This window comes from Somniosus microcephalus, chromosome 12 (genome assembly GCF_052327205.1).
Source record: "Somniosus microcephalus isolate GS21.2 chromosome 12, FLI_Smic_1.0, whole genome shotgun sequence".
In the NCBI taxonomy this organism is placed as follows: domain Eukaryota; kingdom Metazoa; phylum Chordata; class Chondrichthyes; order Squaliformes; family Somniosidae; genus Somniosus; species Somniosus microcephalus.
This window is the reverse complement of record NC_140998.1, coordinates 222,874,181-222,896,780: the sequence shown is the minus strand read 5'-3', so window position 1 is coordinate 222,896,780 and position 22,600 is coordinate 222,874,181. Positions and strand designations below refer to the sequence as shown.

General features: G+C 56.4%; 1 protein-coding gene across 1 annotated transcript in view; it reads left to right on the top strand.

The window, feature by feature from the left end:
- Window positions 1–1,091: 1,091 nt before the first annotated feature.
- nfkbid (nuclear factor of kappa light polypeptide gene enhancer in B-cells inhibitor, delta) overlaps window positions 1,092–22,600 on the top strand; it is a 26,925-nt gene continuing 5,416 nt past the window's right edge. Inside the window, exons 1-6 of the mRNA XM_086004108.1 lie at window positions 1,092–1,369; window positions 2,517–2,622; window positions 9,606–9,752; window positions 12,241–12,292; window positions 14,972–15,141; window positions 17,701–17,817. Of these exons, the coding sequence (XP_085860234.1) occupies window positions 1,326–1,369; window positions 2,517–2,622; window positions 9,606–9,752; window positions 12,241–12,292; window positions 14,972–15,141; window positions 17,701–17,817 (636 nt within the window). The 5' untranslated portion in view covers window positions 1,092–1,325. The remainder of the gene's footprint in view (window positions 1,370–2,516; window positions 2,623–9,605; window positions 9,753–12,240; window positions 12,293–14,971; window positions 15,142–17,700; window positions 17,818–22,600) is intronic.

Below are 22,600 nucleotides of genomic sequence, written 5' to 3'. Positions count from 1 at the left end.
GTGGGATTGGGGATGGGGGGCGGTGGGATTGGGGATGGGGAGATGGTGGGATTGGGGATGGGGGTCGGTGGGATTGGGGATGGGGAGATGGTGGGATTGGGGATGGGGAGATGGTGGGATTGGGGATGGGGAGACGGTGGGATTGGGGATGGGGAGACGGTGGGATTGGGGATGGGGAGATGGTGGGATTGGGGATGGGGAGATGGTGGGATTGGGGATGGGGGGCGGTGGGATTGGGGATGGGGAGATGGTGGGATTGGGGATGGGGAGATGGTGGGATTGGGGATGGGGAGACGGTGGGATTGGGGATGGGGAGACGGTGGGATTGGGGATGGGGAGAGGGTGGGATTGGGGATGGGGAGATGGTGGGATTGGGGATGGGGAGATGTTGGGATTGGGGATGAGGAGACGGTGGGATTGGGGATGAGGAGACGGTGGGATTGGGGATGGGGAGATGGTGGGATTGGGGATGGGGAGACGGTGGGATTGGGGATGGGGAGACGGTGGGATTGGGGATGAGGAGACGGTGGGATTGGGGATGAGGAGACGGTGGGATTGGGGATGGGGAGATGGTGGGATTGGGGATGGGGAGATGGTGGGATTGGGGATGGGGAGATGGTGGGACTGGGGATGGGGAGATGGTGGGATTGGGGATGGGGAGACGGTGGGATTGGGGATGGGGAGATGGTGGGATTTGGGATGGGGAGATGGTGGGATTGGGGATGGGGGGGTGGTGGGATTGGGGATGGGGAGATGGTGGGATTGGGGATGGGGAGATGGTGGGATTGGGGATGGGGGTGGTGGGATTGGGGATGGGGAGATGGTGGGATTGGGGATGGGGGTGGTGGGATTGGGGATGGGGAGATGGTGGGATTGGGGATGGGGAGATGGTGGGATTGGGGATGGGGGGCGGTGGGATTGGGGATGGGGGGCGGTGGGATTGGGGATGGGGAGATGGTGGGATTGGGGATGGGGGGCAGTGGGATTGGGGATGGGGAGATGGTGGGATTGGGGATGGGGGGCGGTGGGTTTGGGGATGGGGAGATGGTGGGTATCTCTGACCTCACTCTGTTTCTTCACTCCAGGCGATGAGGCCGGGCGCGGATCCGGGCCCTTTCGAGGCTCCTCAGACCGAGCTTCAGCCTTGGCCGCTGTCGGGAGCCAGCTCCATCCCGGCCTGTGCCCAGCCAATCCCATACTATAACCCCACCCCGTCTCCACAGCCCATAATACCCTCACAGCCCATAATACCCTCACAGCCCATAATACCCTCAGAGCCCATAATACCCTCACGACTGGAGGAGGCTCGCAGAACCATCCGCAACATGGAGATCAACGAGTTACTGCAACGGGATGATGACGGGGACACGTAAGTCATTCTTACACCAAAAACACTTGTTGCACACTCACTTCACACTCACTTCATGCTCACTTCACACACACTCACACACACACACTCACTTCACACTCACTCACACTCACACTCACTTCACACTCACGCACACACACTCACTCACACACGCCAAAACACACTCACACCCACTCTCACACTCACTCACTTCACACTCACTCTCACTCACTCTCACTCACTCACACACACACGCCAAACACTCTCACACACACTCTCACACTCACTCACACACTCACACTCGCACTCACTCACACACACATGCCAAACAGTCTCACACTCACTCACACTCACACACTCACACACACACTCACTCACACACTCACTCACACATGCACACACACGCTCACACACTGTCACACACTCTGACACACACACTCACACACTCTCATACTGACTCTCACACTCTCTCACTCACTCACACTCACACACACACACTCACACACTCACACACACACTCACTCACACACTCACTCACACATGCACACACACGCTCACACACTGTCACACACTCTGACACACACACTCACACACTCTCATACTGACTCTCACACTCTCTCACTCACATTCACTCACACACACACCAAACACACTCACACACTCACACTCACTCACACACTCACATTCACACTCACTCCAATCACTCACACACTCACACACACATACCAAGAACACTCACTCACACTCACAAAGTCACACACTCACATACTTACACACACACCAGGCACACTCACACACACTCACACTCACATGCCAAACGTACTCATACTCACACTCACCCACGCACACACACTCACACACACGCACTCACACTCACACACACACTCACTTCACACTCACACTCACACACGCCAAACACACACACTCACTCACACACACACACACACTCACTGATACACTCTCACACACACCCTCATACACTCTCACATGCTCACTCACACGCACGCACACTCACACACTCACTCACACACACACACATACACACACACACACACACACTCTCACACATTCACACACACTCACACACACTCTCACTCACACAAGCAAGACGGGGGCTGGGCTGGGATGGTTTCTGGGTCTGTTCACCCTCCGTTGTTTCTCGTTCCAGGATTCTGCACATTTACGCTGCGAAGGGGATGAGAGAGTTTGCATTGGCAGCGGCCGAACAGATCCGGAACGTGAAGGGCCTGGAGCTGAGGGAGCACAAGGGGAAGGTGGGTGAGAGCGAGTGTCCCACACACGGCCCTGGGCAGACAGGACCCAGACACAGGCCCCTGGGCAGACAGGACCCAGACACAGGCCCCTGGGCAGACTGGACCCAGACACAGGCCCCTGGGCAGACAGGACCCAGACACAGGCTCCTGGGCAGACAGGACCCAGACACAGGCCCCTGGGCAGACAGGACACAGACACAGACCCCTGGGCAGACTGGACCCAGACACAGGCCCCTGGGCAGACTGGACCCAGACACAGGCCCCTGGGCAGACTGGACCCAGACACAGGCCCCTGGGCAGACTGGACCCAGACACAGGCCCCTGGGCAGACTGGACCCAGACACAGACCCCTGGGCAGACAGGACCCAGACACAGACCCCTGGGCAGACAGGACCCAGACACAGGCCCCTGGGCAGACAGGACCCAGACACAGACCCCTGGGCAGACTGGACCCAGACACAGGCCCTGGGCAGACAGGACACAGACACAGGCCCCTGGGCAGACAGGACCCAGACACAGGCCTCTGTGCAGACAGGACCCAGACACAGACCTCTGGGCAGACAGGACCCAGACACAGACCCCTGGGCAGACAGGACCCAGACACAGGCCCCTGGGCAGACAGGACCCAGACACAGGCTCCTGGGCAGACAGGACCCAGACACAGGCCCCTGGGCAGACAGGACCCAGACACAGGCCCCTGGGCAGACAGGACCCAGACACAGGCCCCTGGGCAGACAGGACCCAGACACAGGCCTCTGGGCAGACAGGACCCAGACACAGACCCCTGGGCAGACAGGACCCAGACACAGACCCCTGGGCAGACAGGACCCAGACACAGACTCCTGGGCAGACAGGACCCAGACACAGACCCCTGGGCAGACAGGACCCAGACACAGGCCCCTGGGCAGACAGGACCCAGACACAGGCCCCTGGGCAGACAGGACCCAGACACAGGCTCCTGGGCAGACAGGACCCAGACACAGGCCCCTGGGCAGACAGGACCCAGACACAGGCCCCTGGGCAGACAGGACCCAGACACAGGCCTCTGGGCAGACAGGACCCAGACACAGGCCCCTGGGCAGACAGGATCCAGACACAGACCCCTGGGCAGACAGGACCCAGACACAGACCCCTGGGCAGACAGGACACAGACACAGGCCCCTGGGCAGACAGGACCCAGACACAGACCCCTGGGCAGACAGGACACAGACACAGACCCCTGGGCAGACAGGACCCAGACACAGGCCCCTGGGCAGACAGGACCCAGACACAGACCCCTGGGCAGACAGGACCCAGACACAGGCCCCTGGGCAGACAGGACCCAGACACAGGCCCCTGGGCAGACAGGACCCAGACACAGGCCCCTGGGCAGACAGGACCCAGACACAGGCCCCTGGGCAGGCAGGACCCAGACACAGACCCCTGGGCAGACAGGACCCAGACACAGACCCCTGGGCAGACAGGACCCAGACACAGGCCCCTGGGCAGACAGGACCCAGACACAGACCCCTGGGCAGACAGGACCCAGACACAGACCCCTGGGCAGACAGGACCCAGACACAGGCTCCTGGGCAGGCAGGACCCAGACACAGGCCCCTGGGCAGACTGGACCCAGACACAGACCCCTGGGCAGACAGGACCCAGACACAGGCCCCTGGGCAGACAGGACCCAGACACAGGCCCCTGGGCAGACAGGACCCAGACACAGGCCCCTGGGCAGACAGGACCCAGACACAGGCCCCTGGGCAGACAGGACCCAGACACAGGCTCCTGGGCAGACAGGACACAGACACAGGCCCCTGGGCAGACAGGACCCAGACACAGGCCCCTGGGCAGACAGGACCCAGACACAGGCTCCTGGGCAGACTGGACCCAGACACAGGCCCCTGGGCAGACTGGACCCAGACACAGGCCCCTGGGCAGACAGGACCCAGACACAGACCCCTGGGCAGACAGGACCCAGACACAGGCTCCTGGGCAGACAGGACCCAGACACAGGCCCCTGGGCAGACAGGACACAGACACAGGCCCCTGGGCAGACAGGACCCAGACACAGGCCCCTGGGCAGACAGGACCCAGACACAGGCCCCTGGGCAGACAGGACACAGACACAGGCCCCTGGGCAGACAGGACCCAGACACAGGCCCCTGGGCAGACAGGACCCAGACACAGGCCCCTGGGCAGACAGGACCCAGACACAGGCCCCTGGGCAGACAGGACCCAGACACAGACCCCTGGGCAGACTGGACCCAGACACAGACCCCTGGGCAGACAGGACACAGACACAGACCCCTGGGCAGACAGGACCCAGACACAGACCCCTGGGCAGACTGGACCCAGACACAGACCCCTGGGCAGACTGGACCCAGACACAGGCCCCTGGGCAGACTGGACCCAGACACAGACCCCTGGGCAGACAGGACCCAGACACAGGCCCCTGGGCAGACAGGACCCAGACACAGGCCCCTGGGCAGACAGGACCCAGACACAGACCCCTGGGCAGACAGGACCCAGACACAGGCTCCTGGGCAGACAGGACCCAGACACAGGCTCCTGGGCAGACAGTTCCCAGACACAGACCCCTGGGCAGACTGGACCCAGACACAGGCCCCTGGGCAGACAGGACCCAGACACAGACCCCTGGGCAGACAGGACCCAGACACAGGCCCCTGGGCAGACAGGACCCAGACACAGGCTCCTGGGCAGACAGGACCCAGACACAGGCTCCTGGGCAGACAGGACCCAGACACAGGCCCCTGGGCAGACAGGACCCAGACACAGACCCCTGGGCAGACTGGACCCAGACACAGGCTCCTGGGCAGACAGGACCCAGACACAGGCCCCTGGGCAGACAGGACCCAGACACAGGCCTCTGGGCAGACAGGACCCAGACACAGGCCTCTGGGCAGACAGGACCCAGACACAGGCCTCTGGGCAGACAGGACCCAGACACAGGCCTCTGGGCAGACAGGACCCAGACACGAGCCGTTGAAGCTCGTCTGAGAGGCAAAGACATTATCTGGGCGTGTGGGGTAGAGGGAGCTGATGAGAGGAGGGAGGGAAGGGATGGGGAGAGAGGAAGAGGAGGAGAGGAATGGGGAGTGTAAGGAAGGGTAGGGGAAGGAGGGGAGAGAGAGGGAGAGGAGGGGAGGGACGGGAGAGGGAGTGGTTGTGAGTGAGGGGCGGTGTATAGTGTGTGTATTGGGGTGTATAATGCATGGGCGATAGGTAAATCCCCAATACCAATCCCGAAACCCAAACCTTCAACATGCTGTGGTCCGGGAGCTCAGACAGACAGTCAGGTTCCAAGTGATGGTCAGTGAACCCAAGAATGGACCGTTTCCATTGGAGGGACTGAGGGAGGGGACCAGATCCAGGAGTTAAATACTGGACAGAGGGTTTCGGGCAGGGCTATTGATCTGAGCGGAATATTTAACTCAAATTGTGAGAGCTGGAGTGGAGTGTGGTCCTGGGGTTGAGGGTCCTGGGCTGGGTGGGATTGCGTCTGTGAAGAGGCTCAGGGTCCAGGGATGGTGGGATTGGGTCTGTGAAGAGGCTGAGGGTCCAGGGATGGTGGGATTGGGTCGATGACGGGGCTGAGGGTCCAGGGATGGTGGGATTGGGTCGATGATGGGGCTGAGGGTCCTGGGATGGGTGGGATTGGGTCTGTGAAGAGGCTGAGGGTCCAGGGATGGTGGGATTGGGTCGATGACGGGGCTGAGGGTCCAGGGATGGGTTGGGTTGGGGTCTATGATGGGGTTGAGGGTCCTGGGATGGGTGGGATTGGGTCTATGGCGGGGCTGAGGGTCCTGGGATGGGTGGGATTGGGTCTGTGAAAAGGTTGAGGGTCCTGGGATGGTGGGATTGGGTCTGTGAAAAGGTTGAGGGTCCTGGGATGGGTGGGATTAGGTCTGTGAAGAGGCTGAGGGTCCAGGGATGGTGGGATTGGGTCTATGATGGGGTTGAGGGTCCAGGGATGGTGGGATTGCGTCTGTGAAAAGGTTGAGGGTCCTGGGATGGGTGGGATTGGGTCTATGATGGGGCTGAGGGTCCTGGGATGGTGGGATTGGGTCTATGATGGGGCTGAGGGTCCTGGGATGGTGGGATTGGGTCTATGATGGGGCTGAGGGTCCTGGGATGGTGGGATTGGGTCTATGATGGGGTTGAGGGTCCAGGGATGGTGGGATTGGGTCGATGATGGTGTTGAGGGTCCAGGGATGGTGGGATTGGGTCTGTGAAAAGGTTGAGGGTCCTGGGATGGTGGGATTGGGTTTGTGAAGAGGTTGAGTGTCCAGGGATGGGTTGGGTTAGGGTTTATGATGGGTTTGAGAGTCCTGGGATCATGGGATTGGGTTTATGATGGGGTTGAGTGTCCAGGGATGGGTGTGATTGGGTCTGTGATGGGGTTGAGGGCCCTGGGATCATGGGATTGGGTCTATGATGGGGTTGAGGGTCCAGGGATGGGTGGGGTTGGGGTCTGTGATGGGGTTGAGGGTCCAGGAATGGGTTGGGTTGGGGTTTATGATGGGTTTGAGAGTCCTGGGATCATGGGATTGGGTTTATGATGGGGTTGAGTGTCCAGGGATGGGTGGGATTGGGCCTGTAAATGGGTTGAGGGTCCTGTGATGGTGGGATTGGGTCGATGATGGGGTTGAGGGTCCAGGGATGGGTGGGATTGGGTCTGTGAATGGGTTGAGGCTCCTGGGATGGTGGGATTGGGACTGTGAAGGGGTTGAGGGTCCAGGGGTGGGTGGGATTGGGTCTGTGAAGGGGTTGAGGGTCCTGGGATGGTGGGATTGGGACTGTGAAGGGGTTGAGGGTCCAGGGATGGGTGGGATTGGGTCTGTGAAGGGGTTGAGGGTCCTGGGATGGTGGGATTGGGCCTGTGAATGGGTTGAGGCTCCTGGGATGGTGGGATTGGGTCTATGATGGGGTTGAGGGTCCTGGGATCGTCGGATTGGGTCGATGATGGTGTTGAGTGTCCAGGGGTGGTGGGATTGGGTCTGTGAATGGGTTGAGGGTCCTGGGATGGTGGGATTGGGCCTGTGAAGAGGTTGAGTGTCCAGGGGTGGTGGGATTGGGTCTGTGAATGGGTTGAGGGTCCTGGGATGGGTGGGGTTGGGGTCTATGATGCGGTTGAGGGTCCAGGGATGGGTGGGGTTGGGGCTTATGATGGGGTTGAGGGTCCAGGGATGGTGGGATTGGGTCTATGATGGGGTTGTGGGTCCTGTGATGGGTGGGGTTGGGGTCTATGATGGGGTTGAGGGTCCAGGGATGGTGGGGTTGGGGTCTATGATGGGGTTGAGGGTCCAGGGATGGTGGGGTTGGGGTCTATGATGGGGTTGAGGGTCCAGAGATGGGTGGGGTTGGGGTTTATGATGGGGTTGAGGGTCCAGGGATGGGTGGGGTTGGGGTTTATGATGGGGTTGAGGGTCCAGGGATGGTGGGGTTGGGGTCTATGATGGGGTTGAGGGTCCAGAGATGGGTGGGGTTGGGGTCTATGATGGGGTTGAGAGTCCTGTGATGGGTGGGGTGGGGTCTATGATGGGGTTGAGGGTCCAGGGATGATGGGGTTGGGGTCTATGATGGGGTTGAGGGTCCAGGGATGGGTGGGGTGGGGTCTATGATGGGGTTGAGGGTCCAGGGATGGGTGGAGTTGGGGTCTATGATGAGGTTGAGGGTCCAGGGATGGGTGGGGTTGGGGTCTATGATGGGGTTGAGAGTTCTGGGATGATGGGGTTGGGGTCTATGATGGGGTTGAGGGTCCTGGGATGGTGGGGTGGGGTCTATGATGGGGTTGAGGGTCCTGGGATGGTGGGGTTGGGGTCTATGATGGGGTTGAGGGTCCTGGGATGATGGGGTTGGGGTCTATGATGGGGTTGAGGGTCCTGTGATGGGTGGGTTGGGGTCTATGATGGGGCTGAGGGTCCTGTGATGGGTGGGGTTGGGGTCTATGATGGGGTTGAGGGTCCAGGGATGGGTGGGGTTGGGGTCTATGATGGGGCTGAGGGTCCAGCGATGGGTGGGATTGGGTCTATGATGGGGTTGAGAGTCCTGTGATGGGTGGGGTGGGGTCTATGATGGGGTTGAGGGTCCAGGGATGGGTGGGGTTGGGGTCTATGATGGGGCTGAGGGTCCAGCGATGGGTGGGATTGGGTCTATGATGGGGTTGAGAGTCCTGTGATGGGTGGGGTGGGGTCTATGATGGGGTTGAGGGTCCAGGGATGGTGGGGTTGGGGTCTATGATGGGGTTGAGGGTCCAGCGATGGGTGGGATTGGGTCTATGATGGGGTTGAGAGTCCTGTGATGGGTGGGGTGGGGTCTATGATGGGGTTGAGGGTCCAGGGATGGTGGGGTTGGGTCTATGATGGGGCTGAGGGTCCAGGGATGGGTGGGGTTGGGGTCTATGATGGGGTTGAGGGTCCTGTGATGGGTGGAGTTGGGGTCTATGATGGGGCTGAGGGTCCTGTGATGGGTGGGGTTGGGTCTATGATGGGGTTGTGGGTCCTGTGATGGGTGGGATTGGGTCTATGATGGGGTTGAGGGTCCAGGGATGGTGGGGTTGGGGTCTATGATGGGGTTGAGGGTCCTGTGAAGGGTGGGTTTGGGGTCTATGATGGGGTTGAGGGTCCTGTGATGGGTGGGATTGGGTCTATGATGGGGTTGAGGGTCCTGTGAAGGGTGGGGTGGGGTCTATGATGGGGTTGAGGGTCCTGGGATGGTGGGGTTGGGGTCTATGATGGGGTTGAGGGTCCAGGGATGGGTGGGGTTGGGTCTATGATGGGGTTGAGGGTCCTGTGATGGGTGGGATTGGGTCTATGATGGGGTTGTGGGTCCTGTGATGGGTGGGATTGGGTCTATGATGGGGTTGAGGGTCCAGGGATGGGTGGGGTTGGGTCTATGATGGGGTTGAGGGTCCTGTGATGGGTGGGGTGCATTATGTACGAGCTTAATGTTCCATGTCTTTTGCCGAACTTTCCTAGACCCCTCTCCTGGTTGCTGTGACAGCGAATCAGTCAGAAGTTGTGTCCGACCTGATCGAGCTCGGATCTGACATTAAGGCCGCGGATTTCAAAGGACAAACGGCCCTTCACCTCGCAGCGACCTACGGGTATCCAGGAATTCTACAGGTATGTGGGCAGCAGGCGGTTAGTGAGGCGGGAAACCCCGTTAAATCAACCCTTCAAACATTGCTCTGTATCTAACCTATGCTGCACCTGCCCTGGGAGTGTTTGATGGGACAGTGTAGAGGGAGATTTACTCTGTATCTAACCCGTGCTGTACCTGCCCTGGGAGTGTTTGATGGGACAGTGTAGAGGGAGCTTTACTCTGTATCTAACCCGTGCTGTACCTGCCCTGGGAGTGATTGATGGGACAGTGTAGAGGGCGCTTTACTCTGTATCTAACCCCGTGCTGTACCTGCCCTGGGAGTGTTTGATGGGACAGTGTAGAGGGAGCTTTACTCTGTATCTAACCCCATGCTGTACCTGCCCTGGGAGTGTTTGATGGGACAGTGTAGAGGGAGCTTTACTCTGTATCTAACCCGTGCTTTACCTGCCCTGGGAGTGTTTGATGGGACAGTGTAGAGGGAGCTTTACTCTGTATCTAACCCGTGCTGTCACTGCCCTGGGAGTGTTTGATGGGACAGTGTAGAGGGTGCTTTACTCTGTATCTAACCCGTGCTGTACCTGCCCTGGGAGTGTTTGATGGGACAGTGTAGAGGGAGATTTACTCTGTATCTAACCCGTGCTTTACCTGCCCTGGGAGTGTTTGGTGGGACAGTGTAGAGGGAGCTTTACTCTGTATCTAACCCGTGCTGTACCTGCCCTGAAATGTTTGATGGGACAGTGTAGAGGGAGCTTTACTCTGTATCTAACCCCGTGCTGTACCTGCCCTGGGAGTGTTTCATGGGACAGTGTAGAGGGAGCTTTACTCTGTAGCTAACCCGTGCTGTACCTGCCCTGGGAGTGTTTGATGGGACAGTGTAGAGGGAGCTTTACTCTGTATCTAACCCGTGCTGTACCTGCCCTGGGAGTGTTTGATGGGACAGTGTAGAGGGAGCTTTACTCTGTATCTAACTCCGTACTGTACCTGCCCTGAGAGTGTTTGATGGGACAGTGTAGAGGGAGCTTTACTCTGTATCTAACCCGTGCTGTACCTGCCCTGGGAGTGTTTGATGGGACAGTGTAGAGGGAGCTTGACTCTGTATCTAACCCTGTGCTGTACCTGCCCTGGGAGTGTTTGATGGGACAGTGTATATGGAGCTTTACTCTGTATCTAACCCGTGCTGTACCTGCCCTGGGAATATTTGATGGGGTGGAGGGAGCTTTACTCTGCATCTAACCCATGCTGTACCTGCACTGGGAGTGTTTGATGGGACAGTGTAGAGGGAGCTTTACTCTGTATCTAACCCCGTGCTGTACCTGCCCTGGGAGTGTTTGATGGGGCAGTGTAGAGGGAGCATTACTCTGCATCTAACCGTGTGCTGTACCTGCCCTGGGAGTGTTTGATGGGGCAGTGTAGAGGGAGCTTTACTCTGTATCTAACCCCGTGCTGTACCTGCCCTGGGAGTGTTTGATGGGACAGTGTAGAGGGAGCTTTACTCTGTATCTAACCCGTGCTGTACCTGCCCTGGGAGTGTTTGATGGGACAGTGTAGAGGGAGCTTTACTCTGTATCTAACCCGTGCTGTACCTGCCCTGGGAGTATTTGACGGGGTCGAGGGAGCTTTACTCTTTATCTAACCCGTGCTGTACCTGCCCTGGGAGTGTTTGATGGGACAGTGTAGTGGGAGCTTTACTCTGTATCTAACCCGTGCTGTACCTGCCCTGGGAGTATTTGACGGGGTCGAGGGAGCTTTACTCTTTATCTAACCCGTGCTGTACCCGCCCTGGGAGTGTTTGATGGGACAGTGTAGAGGGAGCTTTACTCTGTATCTAACCCATGCTGTACCTGCCCTGGGAGTGTTTGATGGGACAGTGCAGAGGGAGCTTTACTCTCTATCTAACCCGTGCTGTCACTGCCCTGGGAGTGTTTGATGGGACAGTGTAGAGGGAGCTTTACTCTGTATCTAACCCCGTGCTGTACCTGCCCTGGGAGTGTTTGATGGGACAGTGTAGAGGGAGCTTTACTCTGTATCTAACCCCGTGCTGTACCTGCCCTGGGAGTGTTTGATGGGACAGTGTAGAGGGAGCTTTACTCTGTATCTAACCCGTGCTGTACCTGCCCTGGGAGTGTTTGATGGGACAGTGTAGAGGGAGCTTTACTCTGCATCTAACCCGTGCTGTACCTGCCCTGGGAGTGTTTGATGGGACAGTGTAGAGGGAGCTTTACTCTGTATCTAACCCCGTGCTGTACCTGCATTGGGAGTGTTTGATGGGGCAGTGTAGAGGGAGCTTTACTCTGTATCTAACCCCGTGCTGTACCTGCCCTGGGAGTGTTTGATGGGACAGTGTAGAGGGAGCTTTACTCTGTATCTAACCCGTGCTGTACCTGCCCTGGGAGTGTTTGATGGGACAGTGTAGAGTGAGCTTAACTCTGTATCTAACCCGTGCTGTACCTGCCCTGGGAGTGTTTGATGGGGTCGAGGGAGCTTTACTAAAGTTGTCGTCTCTCATAGGCTGTCCTCTGGACGGGAGTCACGGTGAATGTTGAGGCTCGGAACTTCGAAGGTGAGTTTCTGTTTTTAGCTCCCGTGTGTTGCTCTGGTGTTACATGCAATAAGTGAGAGAACCCGCAGGCACACTCTCCCTCCATATATCCCTCGCTCGCTGCCGCTCTCCTTCCCTCACTCCCTCCCTATCTACGTGATGGGACGCGGGTCTGTGTCTGTGATTCCCCCGCACGGTGATGGGACGCGGGTCTGTGTCTGCGAATCCCCCGCACGGTGATGGGACGAGGGTCTGTGTCTGTGATTCCCCCGCACGGTGATGGGACGCGGGTCTGTGTCTGTGATTCCCCCGCACAGTGATGGGACGCGGGTCTGTGTCTGCGATTCCCCCGCACGGTGATGGGACGCGGGTCTGTGTCTGCGATTCCCCCGCACCGTGATGGGACGCGGGTCTGTGTCTGTGATTCCCCGCACGGTGATGGGACGCGGGTCTGTGTCTGCGAATCCCCCGCACCGTGATGGGACGCGGGTCTGTGTCTGTGATTCCCCCGCACGGTGATGGGACGCGGGTCTGTGTCTGCGATTCCCCCGCACGGTGATGGGACGCGGGTCTGTGTCTGTGATTCCCCCGCACGGTGATGGGACGCGGGTCTCTGTCTGTGATTCCCCCGCACGGTGATGGGACGCGGGTCTGTGTCTGTGATTCCCCGCACGGTGATGGGACGCAGGTCTGTGTCTGCGATTCCCCCGCACGGTGATGGGACGCGGGTCTGTATCTGCGATTCCCCCGCACGGTGATGGGACGCGGGTCTGTGTCTGATTCCCCCGCACGGTGATGGGACGCGGGTCTGTGTCTGTGATTCCCCGCACGGTGATGGGACGCGGGTCTGTGTCTGCGATTCCCCCGCACGGTGATGGGACGCGGGTCTGTGTCTGCGATTCCCCCACACGGTGATGGGACACGGGTCTCTGTCTGTGATTCCCCGCACGGTGATGGGAGGCGGGTCTGTATCTGCGATTCCCCCGCACGGTGATGGGACGCGGGTCTGTGTCTGTGATTCCCCCGCACGGTGATGGGACGCGGGTCTGTGTCTGCGATTTCCCCGCACGGTGATGGGACGCGGGTCTGTGTCTGCGATTCCCCCACACGGTGACGGGACGCGGGTCTGTGTCTGCGATTCCCCCGCACGGTGATGGGACGCGGGTCTGTGTCTGCGATTCCCCCGCACGGTGATGGGAAGCGGGTCTGTGTCTGCGATTCCCCCGCACGGTGATGGGACGCGGGTCTGTATCTGCGATTCCCCCGCACGGTGATGGGAAGCGGGTCTGTGTCTGCGATTCCCCCGCACGGTGACGGGACGCGATTCTGTGTCTGCGATTCCCCCGCACGGTGATGGGACGCGGGTCTGTGTCTGCGATTCCCCCGCACGGTGACGGGACGCGATTCTGTGTCTGCGATTCCCCCGCACGGTGATGGGACGCGGGTCTGTGTCTGTGATTCCCCCGCACCGTGATGGGACGCGGGTCTGTGTCTGTGATTCCCCCGCACGGTGATGGGACGGGGGTCTGTGTCTGCGATTCCCCCGCACGGTGACGGGACGCGGGTCTGTGTCTGCGATTCCCCCGCACGGTGATGGGACGTGGGTCTGTGTCTGTGATTCCCCCGCACGGTGATGGGACGCGGGTCTGTGTCTGTGATCCCCCCGCACGGTGATGGGACGCGATTCTGTGTCTGCGATTCCCCCGCACCGTGATGGGACGCGGGTCTGTGTCTGTGATTCCCCCGCACGGTGATGGGACGCGGGTCTGTGTCTGTGATTCCCCCGCACGGTGATGGGACGCGAGTCTGTGTCTGTGATTCCCCCGCACCGTGATGGGACGCGGGTCTGTGTCTGCGATTCCCCCGCACGGTGATGGGACGCGGGTCTGTGTCTGCGATTCCCCCGCACGGTGATGGGACGCGGGTCTGTGTCTGCGATTCCCCCGCACGGTGATGGGACGCGGGTCTGTGTCTGCGATTCCCCCGCACGGTGACGGGACGCGGGCCTGTGTCTGCGATTCCCCCGCACGGTGATGGGACGCGGGTCTGTGTCTGTGATTCCCCCGCACGGTGATGGGACGCGGGTCTGTGTCTGCGATTCCCCCGCACGGTGATGGGACGCGGGTCTGTGTCTGCGATTCCCCCGCACGGTGATGGGAGGCGGGTCTGTGTCTGCGATTCCCCCGCACGGTGACGGGACGCGGGCCTGTGTCTGCGATTCCCCCGCACGGTGATGGGACGCGGGTCTGTGTCTGCGATTCCCCCGCACGGTGATGGGACGCGATTCTGTGTCTGCGATTCCCCCGCACGGTGATGGGACGGGGGTCTGTGTCTGCGATTCCCCCGCACGGTGATGGGACGCGGGTCTGTATCTGCGATTCCCCCGCACGGTGATGGGACGCGGGTCTGTGTCTGCGATTCCCCCGCACGGTGATGGGACGCGGGTCTGTGTCTGTGATTCCCCCGCACGGTGTTGGGACGCGAGTCTGTGCCTGCGATTCCCCCGCACGGTGATGGGACGCGAGTCTGTGCCTGCGATTCCCCCGCACGGTGACGGGACGCGAGTCTGTGTCTGCGATTCCCCCGCACGGTGATGGGACGCGAGTCTGTGCCTGTGATTCGGTGTGTTGCTGGTGGTCACTGAGTGAGGGAGGAGAGGCAGTGAAGGTTGGCGACTTCTCATTTCTCATTCATCCTCAGGTCTGACTGCACTTCACTGTGCTGTCAAGTCTCACAATTCCACAATGAGGAAGCAGAGTGAGGCTCTGAGCATCACGGGAGCAGTTTCCAGTGAGCTACAAACCCAGGCCCAGGACAAGCTGCAGTGCATCACAATCCTACTCAACATGGGAGCCTCCGTCTTCACCCAGGTAATTGTATGGGAGCAATGTTGGTAGAGGGATAAATATTGGCCCCAGGACACCGGGGAGAACTCCCCCTGCTCTTCTTCGAAATATTACCCGCGGGAAGGTTTACATCCACCTGAGAGGGCAGACGGGGCCTTGGTTTATCGTCTCATCTGAAAGACGGCCCCTCCGACAGTGCGGCGCTCCCTCAGTACTGACCCTCCGACAGTGCGGCACTCCCTCAGTACTGCCCCTCCGACAGTGCGGCGCTCCCTCAGTACAGACCCTCCAACAGTGCGGCGCTCCCTCAGTACTGCCCCTCCGACAGTGCAGTGCTCCCTCAGTACTGCCCCTCCGACAGTGTGGCCTCCCTCAGTACTGCCCCTCCGACAGTGCGGCGCTCCCTCAGTACTGCCCCTCCGACAGTGCGGCGCTCCCTCAGTACTGACCCTCCGACAGTGCGGCGCTCCCTCAGTACTGCCCCTCCGACAGTGCGGCGCTCCCTCAGTACTGCCCCTCCGACAGTGCGGCGCTCCCTCAGGACTGACCCTCCGACAGTGCGGCGCTCCCTCAGTACCATCTCTCCGACAGTGCAGTCTTCCCTCAGTACTGCCCCTCCGACAGTGCGGCGCTCCCTCAGAACTGCCCCTCCGACAGTGCAGCGCTCCTCAGTACTGCCCCTCCGACAGTGCAGTACTCCCTCAGTACTGCCCCTTTGACAGTGCGGCACTCCCTCAGTACTGCCCCTCCGACAGTGCGGCGCTCCCTCAGTACTGCCCCTCCGACAGTGCGGCGCTCCCTCAGTACTGCCCCTCCGACAGTGCGGCACTCCCTCAGTACTGCCCCTCCGACAGTGCTGCGCTCCCTCAGTACTGCCCCTCCGACAGTGCGGCGCTCCCTCAGTACTGCCCCTCCAGCAGTGCAGCACTCCCTAAGTACTGCCCCTCCGACAGTGTAGCGCTCCCTCAGTACTGCCCCTCTGGCAGTGCGGCATTCCCTCAGTACTGCCCCTCCGGCAGTGCGGCGCTCCCTCAGTACTGCCCCTCCAGCAGTGCAGCACTCCCTAAGTACTGCCCCTCCGGCAGTGCGGCATTCCCTCAGTACTGCCCCTCTGGCAGTGCGGCGCTCCCTCAGTACTGCCCCTCCGACAGTGCAGCACTCCCTCAGTACTGCCCCTCCGACAGTGCAGCTCTCCCTCAGTACTGCCCCTCCGACAGTGCGGCCTCCCTCAGTACTGCCCCTCCGACAGTGCGGCGCTCCCTCAGTACTGCCCCTCCGACAGTGCAGCTCTCCCTCAGTACTGCCCCTCCGACAGTGCGGCGCTCCCTCAGTACTGCCCCTCCGACAGTGCGGCCTCCCTCAGTACTGCCCCTCCGACAGTGCAGCACTCCCTCAGTACTGCCCCTCCGACAGTGCAGCTCTCCCTCAGTACTGCCCCTCCAACAGTGCGGCCTCCCTCAGTACTGCCCCTCCGACAGTGCGGCGCTCCCTCAGTACTGCCCCTCCGACAGTGCAGCTCTCCCTCAGTACTGCCCCTCCGACAGTGCGGCGCTCCCTCAGTACTGCCCCTCCGACAGTGCGGCGCTCCCTCAGTACTGCCCCTCCGACAGTGCGGCGCTCCTTCAGTACTGTCCCTCCGACAGTGCGGTGCTCCCTCAGTACTGCCCCTCCAGCAGTGCAGCACTCCCTAAGTACTGCCCTCCGACAGTGTAGCTCTCCCTCACTACTGCCCCTCCGGCAGTGCGGCGCTCCCTCAGTACTGCCCCTCCGACAGTGCGGCGCTCCCTCAGTACTGCCCCTCCGACAGTGCGGCGCTCCCTCAGTACTGCCCCTCCGACAAGGCGGCATTCCCTCAGTACTGCCCCTCCGACAGTGCGGCGCTCCCTTAGTACTGAACCTCCGACAGTGCGGCGCTCCCTCAGTACTGCCCCTCCGGCAGTGCGGCGCTCCCTCAGTACTGCCCCTCTGACAGTGCGGCACTCCCTCAGTACTGTCCCTCCAACAGTGCGGTGCTCCCTCAGTACTGCCCCTCCGACAGTGCGGTGCTCCCTCAGTACTGCCACTCCGACAGTGCAGCACTCCCTCAGTACTGCCCCACCGACAGTGCGGCGCTCCCTCAGTACTGCCCCTCCGACAGTGCGGCGCTCCCTCAGTACTGCCCCTCCGACAGTGTAGCGCTCCCTCAGTATTGCCACTCCGACAGTGCGGCACTGCCTCAGTACTGCCCCTCTGACAGTGCGGCGCTCCATCAGTACTGCCCCTCTGGCAGTGTGGCATTCCCTCAGTACTGCCCCTCCGACAGTGCAGCTCTCCCTCAGTACTGCCACTCCGACAGTGCGGTACTCCCTCAGTACTGCCCCTCCGACAGTGCAGCTCTCCCTCAGTACTGCCACTCCAACAGTGTGGCACGCCCTCGGTACTGCCCCCTCCGACAGTGCGGCATGCCCTCGGTACTGCACTTGGAGTGTCAGACTGGATTAGGGCACGCCCCCCACTCGATCCCCCTCCCCTCTGCAGTGCCGGGAGGGTGCGTTGACGCTGTGGAGATGGAGCAGCATTGATCCTTGACATTGTGTTGCACAGGATGTGAAGAACAGTATGACCGTCCTCCACCAGTGTGTCCAGGACGGCAACCTGAGTCTCGTCCAATTCTTCATCCAACTGCGCAACTACCAGCTGTCCGACTTCCTCAACATGAAGGTGAGGCCTAGGGTCAGCGGTCTCTCTCTGTGTGGGGGGTCTCTCTCTCTCTCTCTCTCTGTCTCTCTCTCTGTCTCTGTCTCTGTCTCTCTCTCTCTCTGTCTCTCTCTGTCTCTCTCTCTCTCTCTCTCTCTGTCTCTGACTCTCTCTCTCTCTGTCTCTCTCTGTCTCTCTCTCTCTGTCTCTCTCTGTCAAATCAAATCAAATTCAAATTCAAATGCTTTATTGGCATGAAAGTTTACAGGGAACCATATTGCCAAAGCTTACATAACAAAAAGTACAGTTTTCCAACATTCTGTAGGTGTCAAACAATTTTGACCTTCGTTGGGTACAGACAGTATTAATTTAAACAGTCGTTGACCCTTGTTGGGTACATTCAGTATTAAATTAAACAGTCGTTGGGTACATTCGGTATTGATTTAAACATTTTTAGAGTATATATGCTATGGGTGTGCTCGTTAGTCACTCACTGTTCCTCAGGCTGTGACATGTTGTTACATATTGGGCACCAAGATATGGTCTGTCTCCTTCCCCCAGGACTATTCTTAATTTTGACAGGTCATCCAATTCTTTGAAATCTGGGGTTGTAAGGCTGAGCTTTTCAAAATATATGTTTCTTGTTTTGTTGAATTTTTTGCATTTTAGGAGGAAGTGCACCTCTGTCTCAACCTCGCCAGCCAGACAGTGATCACATATTCTATTTTCTTTAGGTTGCCAGGATTTCTTGTATCTTCCTTTTTCAATTGCCAGTTGGTGGTCGCTTAGTCTGTATCTGGTGGGGGTCTGTCTCTGTTTTGTGTCTCTGATGGTCAAGAGATAGTCTGCCAGTTTATATTCTCTTTTTAGGGCCCGGTAGCATTCTAATCTGCTTTGGCTTTTGGTTATTTTGTTCCAATGTTCCAGGTAGGTTTCTTTGCATTGTTTAATGATTTGGTTCACTCGGATTGGTGTTTGGAGAGCAGTGTTGGTCTGGGACTGGTCAGGGTCTGGCTGGGTAGGAGTACTTAGTTTCAGTAGCAGCTGGCTCAGGGGACTCATTTCTGGGTTCAGCTCTTGGGTCTGGAGGGCTTTAAAATGAAGGGTGTCTGGGGAACTAGATTTGAGGTGATTTAGAAAGTTTAGTGCTCGTTTTTGGATGTTTATTATCAGTGGGTATCTGCCTAGTTCGGCTCTACATGCATTTGTTGGTGTTTTCCTTTGGGTGCGAAGAATGCTTCGGCAAAATTCTGCATGTAGGGCTTCTATTGTGTGTTTTTCCCATTTAGCGTAGCTATGGTGATTGAGTGGGCCCCATACTTCACTACCATACAGCGCAATGGGCAGGATTATACTATCAAATATTTTGAGCCAGATTTTGATTGGAATTTGGATGTTGTAGAGTTTTCTTTTTATTGCATATCGGGCTCTTCGGGCTTTTTCTTTTAGTGCATTCACTGCTATGCTGAAGCTCCCTGATGCTGTAATGGTTAGACCAAGGTAAGTGTAGCTCATAGTGTGTCCTATGATGGTATCACTGAGAGTAAACTGGTATTTGTTTTCCTGACATCTGGGCCTTTTTTGAAAAATCATGATGTTGGTTTTCTTTAGATTTACTGTCAGGGCCCAATTTTGGCAGTATTTGTCGAGTAGGTCTAAATTTTGCTGTAATCCCTGTTCTGTGGGAGACAGCAGAACCAGGTCGTCTGCATAGAACAGGGATTTCACTTCCCCATCCAGGAGACAGAGACCCGGTGACTCGCTTTGCTCCAGCATGTCTACTAACTTATTTATGTATATGTTGAACAGGGTCGGACTCAAATTGCAACCCTGCCGGACGCCTCTTCTCTGGGTGAAGAAACCGGTGCGTTTGTCTCCAATTTTGACCCCGCATTTGTTTTTCAGATACATCGATTTAATAAGGTCATAGACTTTGCCCCCTATTCCACACTGAAGAAGTTTGTAATAGAGCCCTTCGTGCCAAATAGAGTCAAAAGCTTTCTTGAAGTCAATGAAACAAGCGAATATTTTCCCATTTTTTGTTTGGTGTATATGTTTTCCAATGAGAGTGTGAAGGGTATAGATATGGTCGGTGGTGCAGTGATTTGGAAGAAAGCCTATTTGATTTTTTCTAAGGATATTATGTTTGTTAAGAAAATCCAGTAATCTACTATTTAGAATACTGCAGAATAACTTCCCTAGACAACTGTTGACACAGATGCCACGGTAGTTATTTGGGTCTGATTTGTTTCCACTTTTATATATGGGAGAGATGAGTCCTTGGCACCAGATATCGGGAAAACAGCCTGAACGTAATATGATGTTGAATAACTTGAGTACAGCACCCTGCATCTCCATAGTGCTGAACTTGAGCATTTCATTTTTGATGTTGTCTGGACCACAGGCTTTCTTTAGGTGGAGAGATTTTGTTTTTGTGGCCAATTCTTTCCAAGTGATTGGGTCTCTCTGTCTCTCTCTCTCTCTCTCTCTGTCTCTCTCTCTCTCTCTCTCTCTGTCTGTCTCTCTCTCAAATTCAAATTTTCAAATTCAAATGCTTTATTGGCATGAAAGTTTACAGGGAACCATGTTGCCAAAGCTTACATAACAAAAAAGTACAGGTTTCCAACATTCTGTAGGTGTCAAACAATTTTGACCTTCGTTGGGTACAGACAATATTAATTTAAACAGTCGTTGACCCTCGTTGGGTACATTCAGTATTAATTTAAACAGTCGTTGGGTACATTCGGTATTGATTTAAACATTTTTAGAGTATATATGCTATGGGTGTGCTCGTTAGTCACTCACTGTTCCTCAGGCTGTGACATGTTGTTACATATAGGGCACCAAGATATGGTCTGTCTCCTTCCCCCAGGACTATTCTTAATTTTGACAGGTCATCCAATTCCTTGAAATCTGGGGTTGTAAGGCTGAGCTTGTCAAAATATATGTTTCTTGTTTTGTTGAATTTTTTGCATTTTAGGAGGAAGTGCACCTCTGTCTCAACCTCGCCGGCCAGACAGTGATCACATATTCTATTTTCTTTAGTTGCCAGGATTTCTTGTATCTTCCTTTTTCAATTGCCAGTTGGTGGTCGCTTAGTCTGTACCTGGTGAGGGTCTGTCTCTGTTTTGTGTCTCTGATGGTCGAGAGATAGTCTGCCAGTTTATATTCTCTTTTTAGGGCCCGGTAGCATTCTAATCTGCTTTGGCTTTTGGTTATTTTTTTCCAATGTTCCAGGTAGGTTTCTTTGCATTGTTTAATGATTTGGTTCACTCGGATTGGTGTTTGGAGAGCAGTGTTGGTCTGGGACTGGTCAGGGTCCGGCTGGGTAGGAGTACTTAGTTTCAGTAACAACTGACTCAGGGGACTCATTTCTGGGTTCAGCTCTTGGGTCTGGAGGGCTTTAAAATGAAGGGTGTCTGGGGAGCTAGATTTGAGGTGATTTAGAAGGTTTAGTGCTCGTTTTTGGATGTTTATTATCAGTGGGTATCTGCCTAGTTCGGCTCTACATGCATTTGTTGGTGTTTTCCTTTGGGTGCGAAGAATGCTTCGGCAAAATTCTGCATGTAGGGCTTCTATTGTGTGTTTTTCCCATTTAGTGTAGCTATGGTGATTGAGTGGGCCCCATACTTCACTACCATACAGCGCAATGGGCAGGATTATACTATCAAATATTTTGAGCCAGATTTTGATTGGGATTTGGATGTTGTAGAATTTTCTTTTTATTGCATATAGGGCTCTTCGGGCTTTTTCTTTTAGTGCATTCACTGCTATGCTGAAGCTCCCTGATGCTGTAATGATTAGGCCAAGGTAAGTGTAGCTCATAGTGTGTCCTATGATGGTATCACTGAGAGTAAACTGGTATTTGTTTTCCTGACATCTGGGCCTTTTTTGAAAAATCATGATGTTGGTTTTCTTTAGATTTACTGTTAGAGCCCAATTTTGGCAGTATTTGTCGAGTAGGTCTAAATGTTGCTGTAATCCCTGTTCTGTGGGAGACAGCAGAACCAGGTCGTCCGCATAGAACAGGGATTTCACTTCCCCATCCAGGAGACAGAGACCCGGTGACTCGCTTTGCTCCAGCATGTCTGCTAACTCATTTATGTATATGTTGAACAGGGTCGGGCTCAAATTGCAGCGCTGCCGGACGCCTCTTCTCTGGGTGAAGAAACCGGTGCGTTTGTCTCCAATTTTGACACCGCATTTATTTTTCAGATACATCGATTTAATAAGGTCATAGACTTTGCCCCCTATTCCACACTGAAGAAGTTTGTAATAGAGCCCTTCGTGCCAAATAGAGTCAAAAGCTTTCTTGAAGTCAATGAAACAAGCGAATATTTTCCCATTTTTTGTTTGGTGTATATGTTTTTCAATGAGAGTGTGAAGGGTATAGATATGGTCGGTGGTGCGGTGTTTTGGAAGAAAGCCTATTTGATTTTTTCTAAGGATATTATGTTTGTTAAGAAAATCCAGTAATCTACTATTTAGAATACTGCAGAATAACTTCCCTAGACAACTGTTGACACAGATGCCACGGTAGTTATTTGGGTCTGATTTGTTTCCACTTTTATATATGGGAGAGATGAGTCCTTGGCACCAGATATCGGGAAAACAGCCTGAACGTAATATGATGTTGAATAACTTGAGTACAGCACCCTGCATCTCCATAGTGCTGAACTTGAGCATTTCATTTTTGATGTTGTCTGGACCACAGGCTTTCTTTAGGTGGAGAGATTTTGTTTCTGTGGCCAATTCTTTCCAAGTGATTGGGGAGTCCAGAGGGTTTTGGTTGTCTTTAATTGTTGCT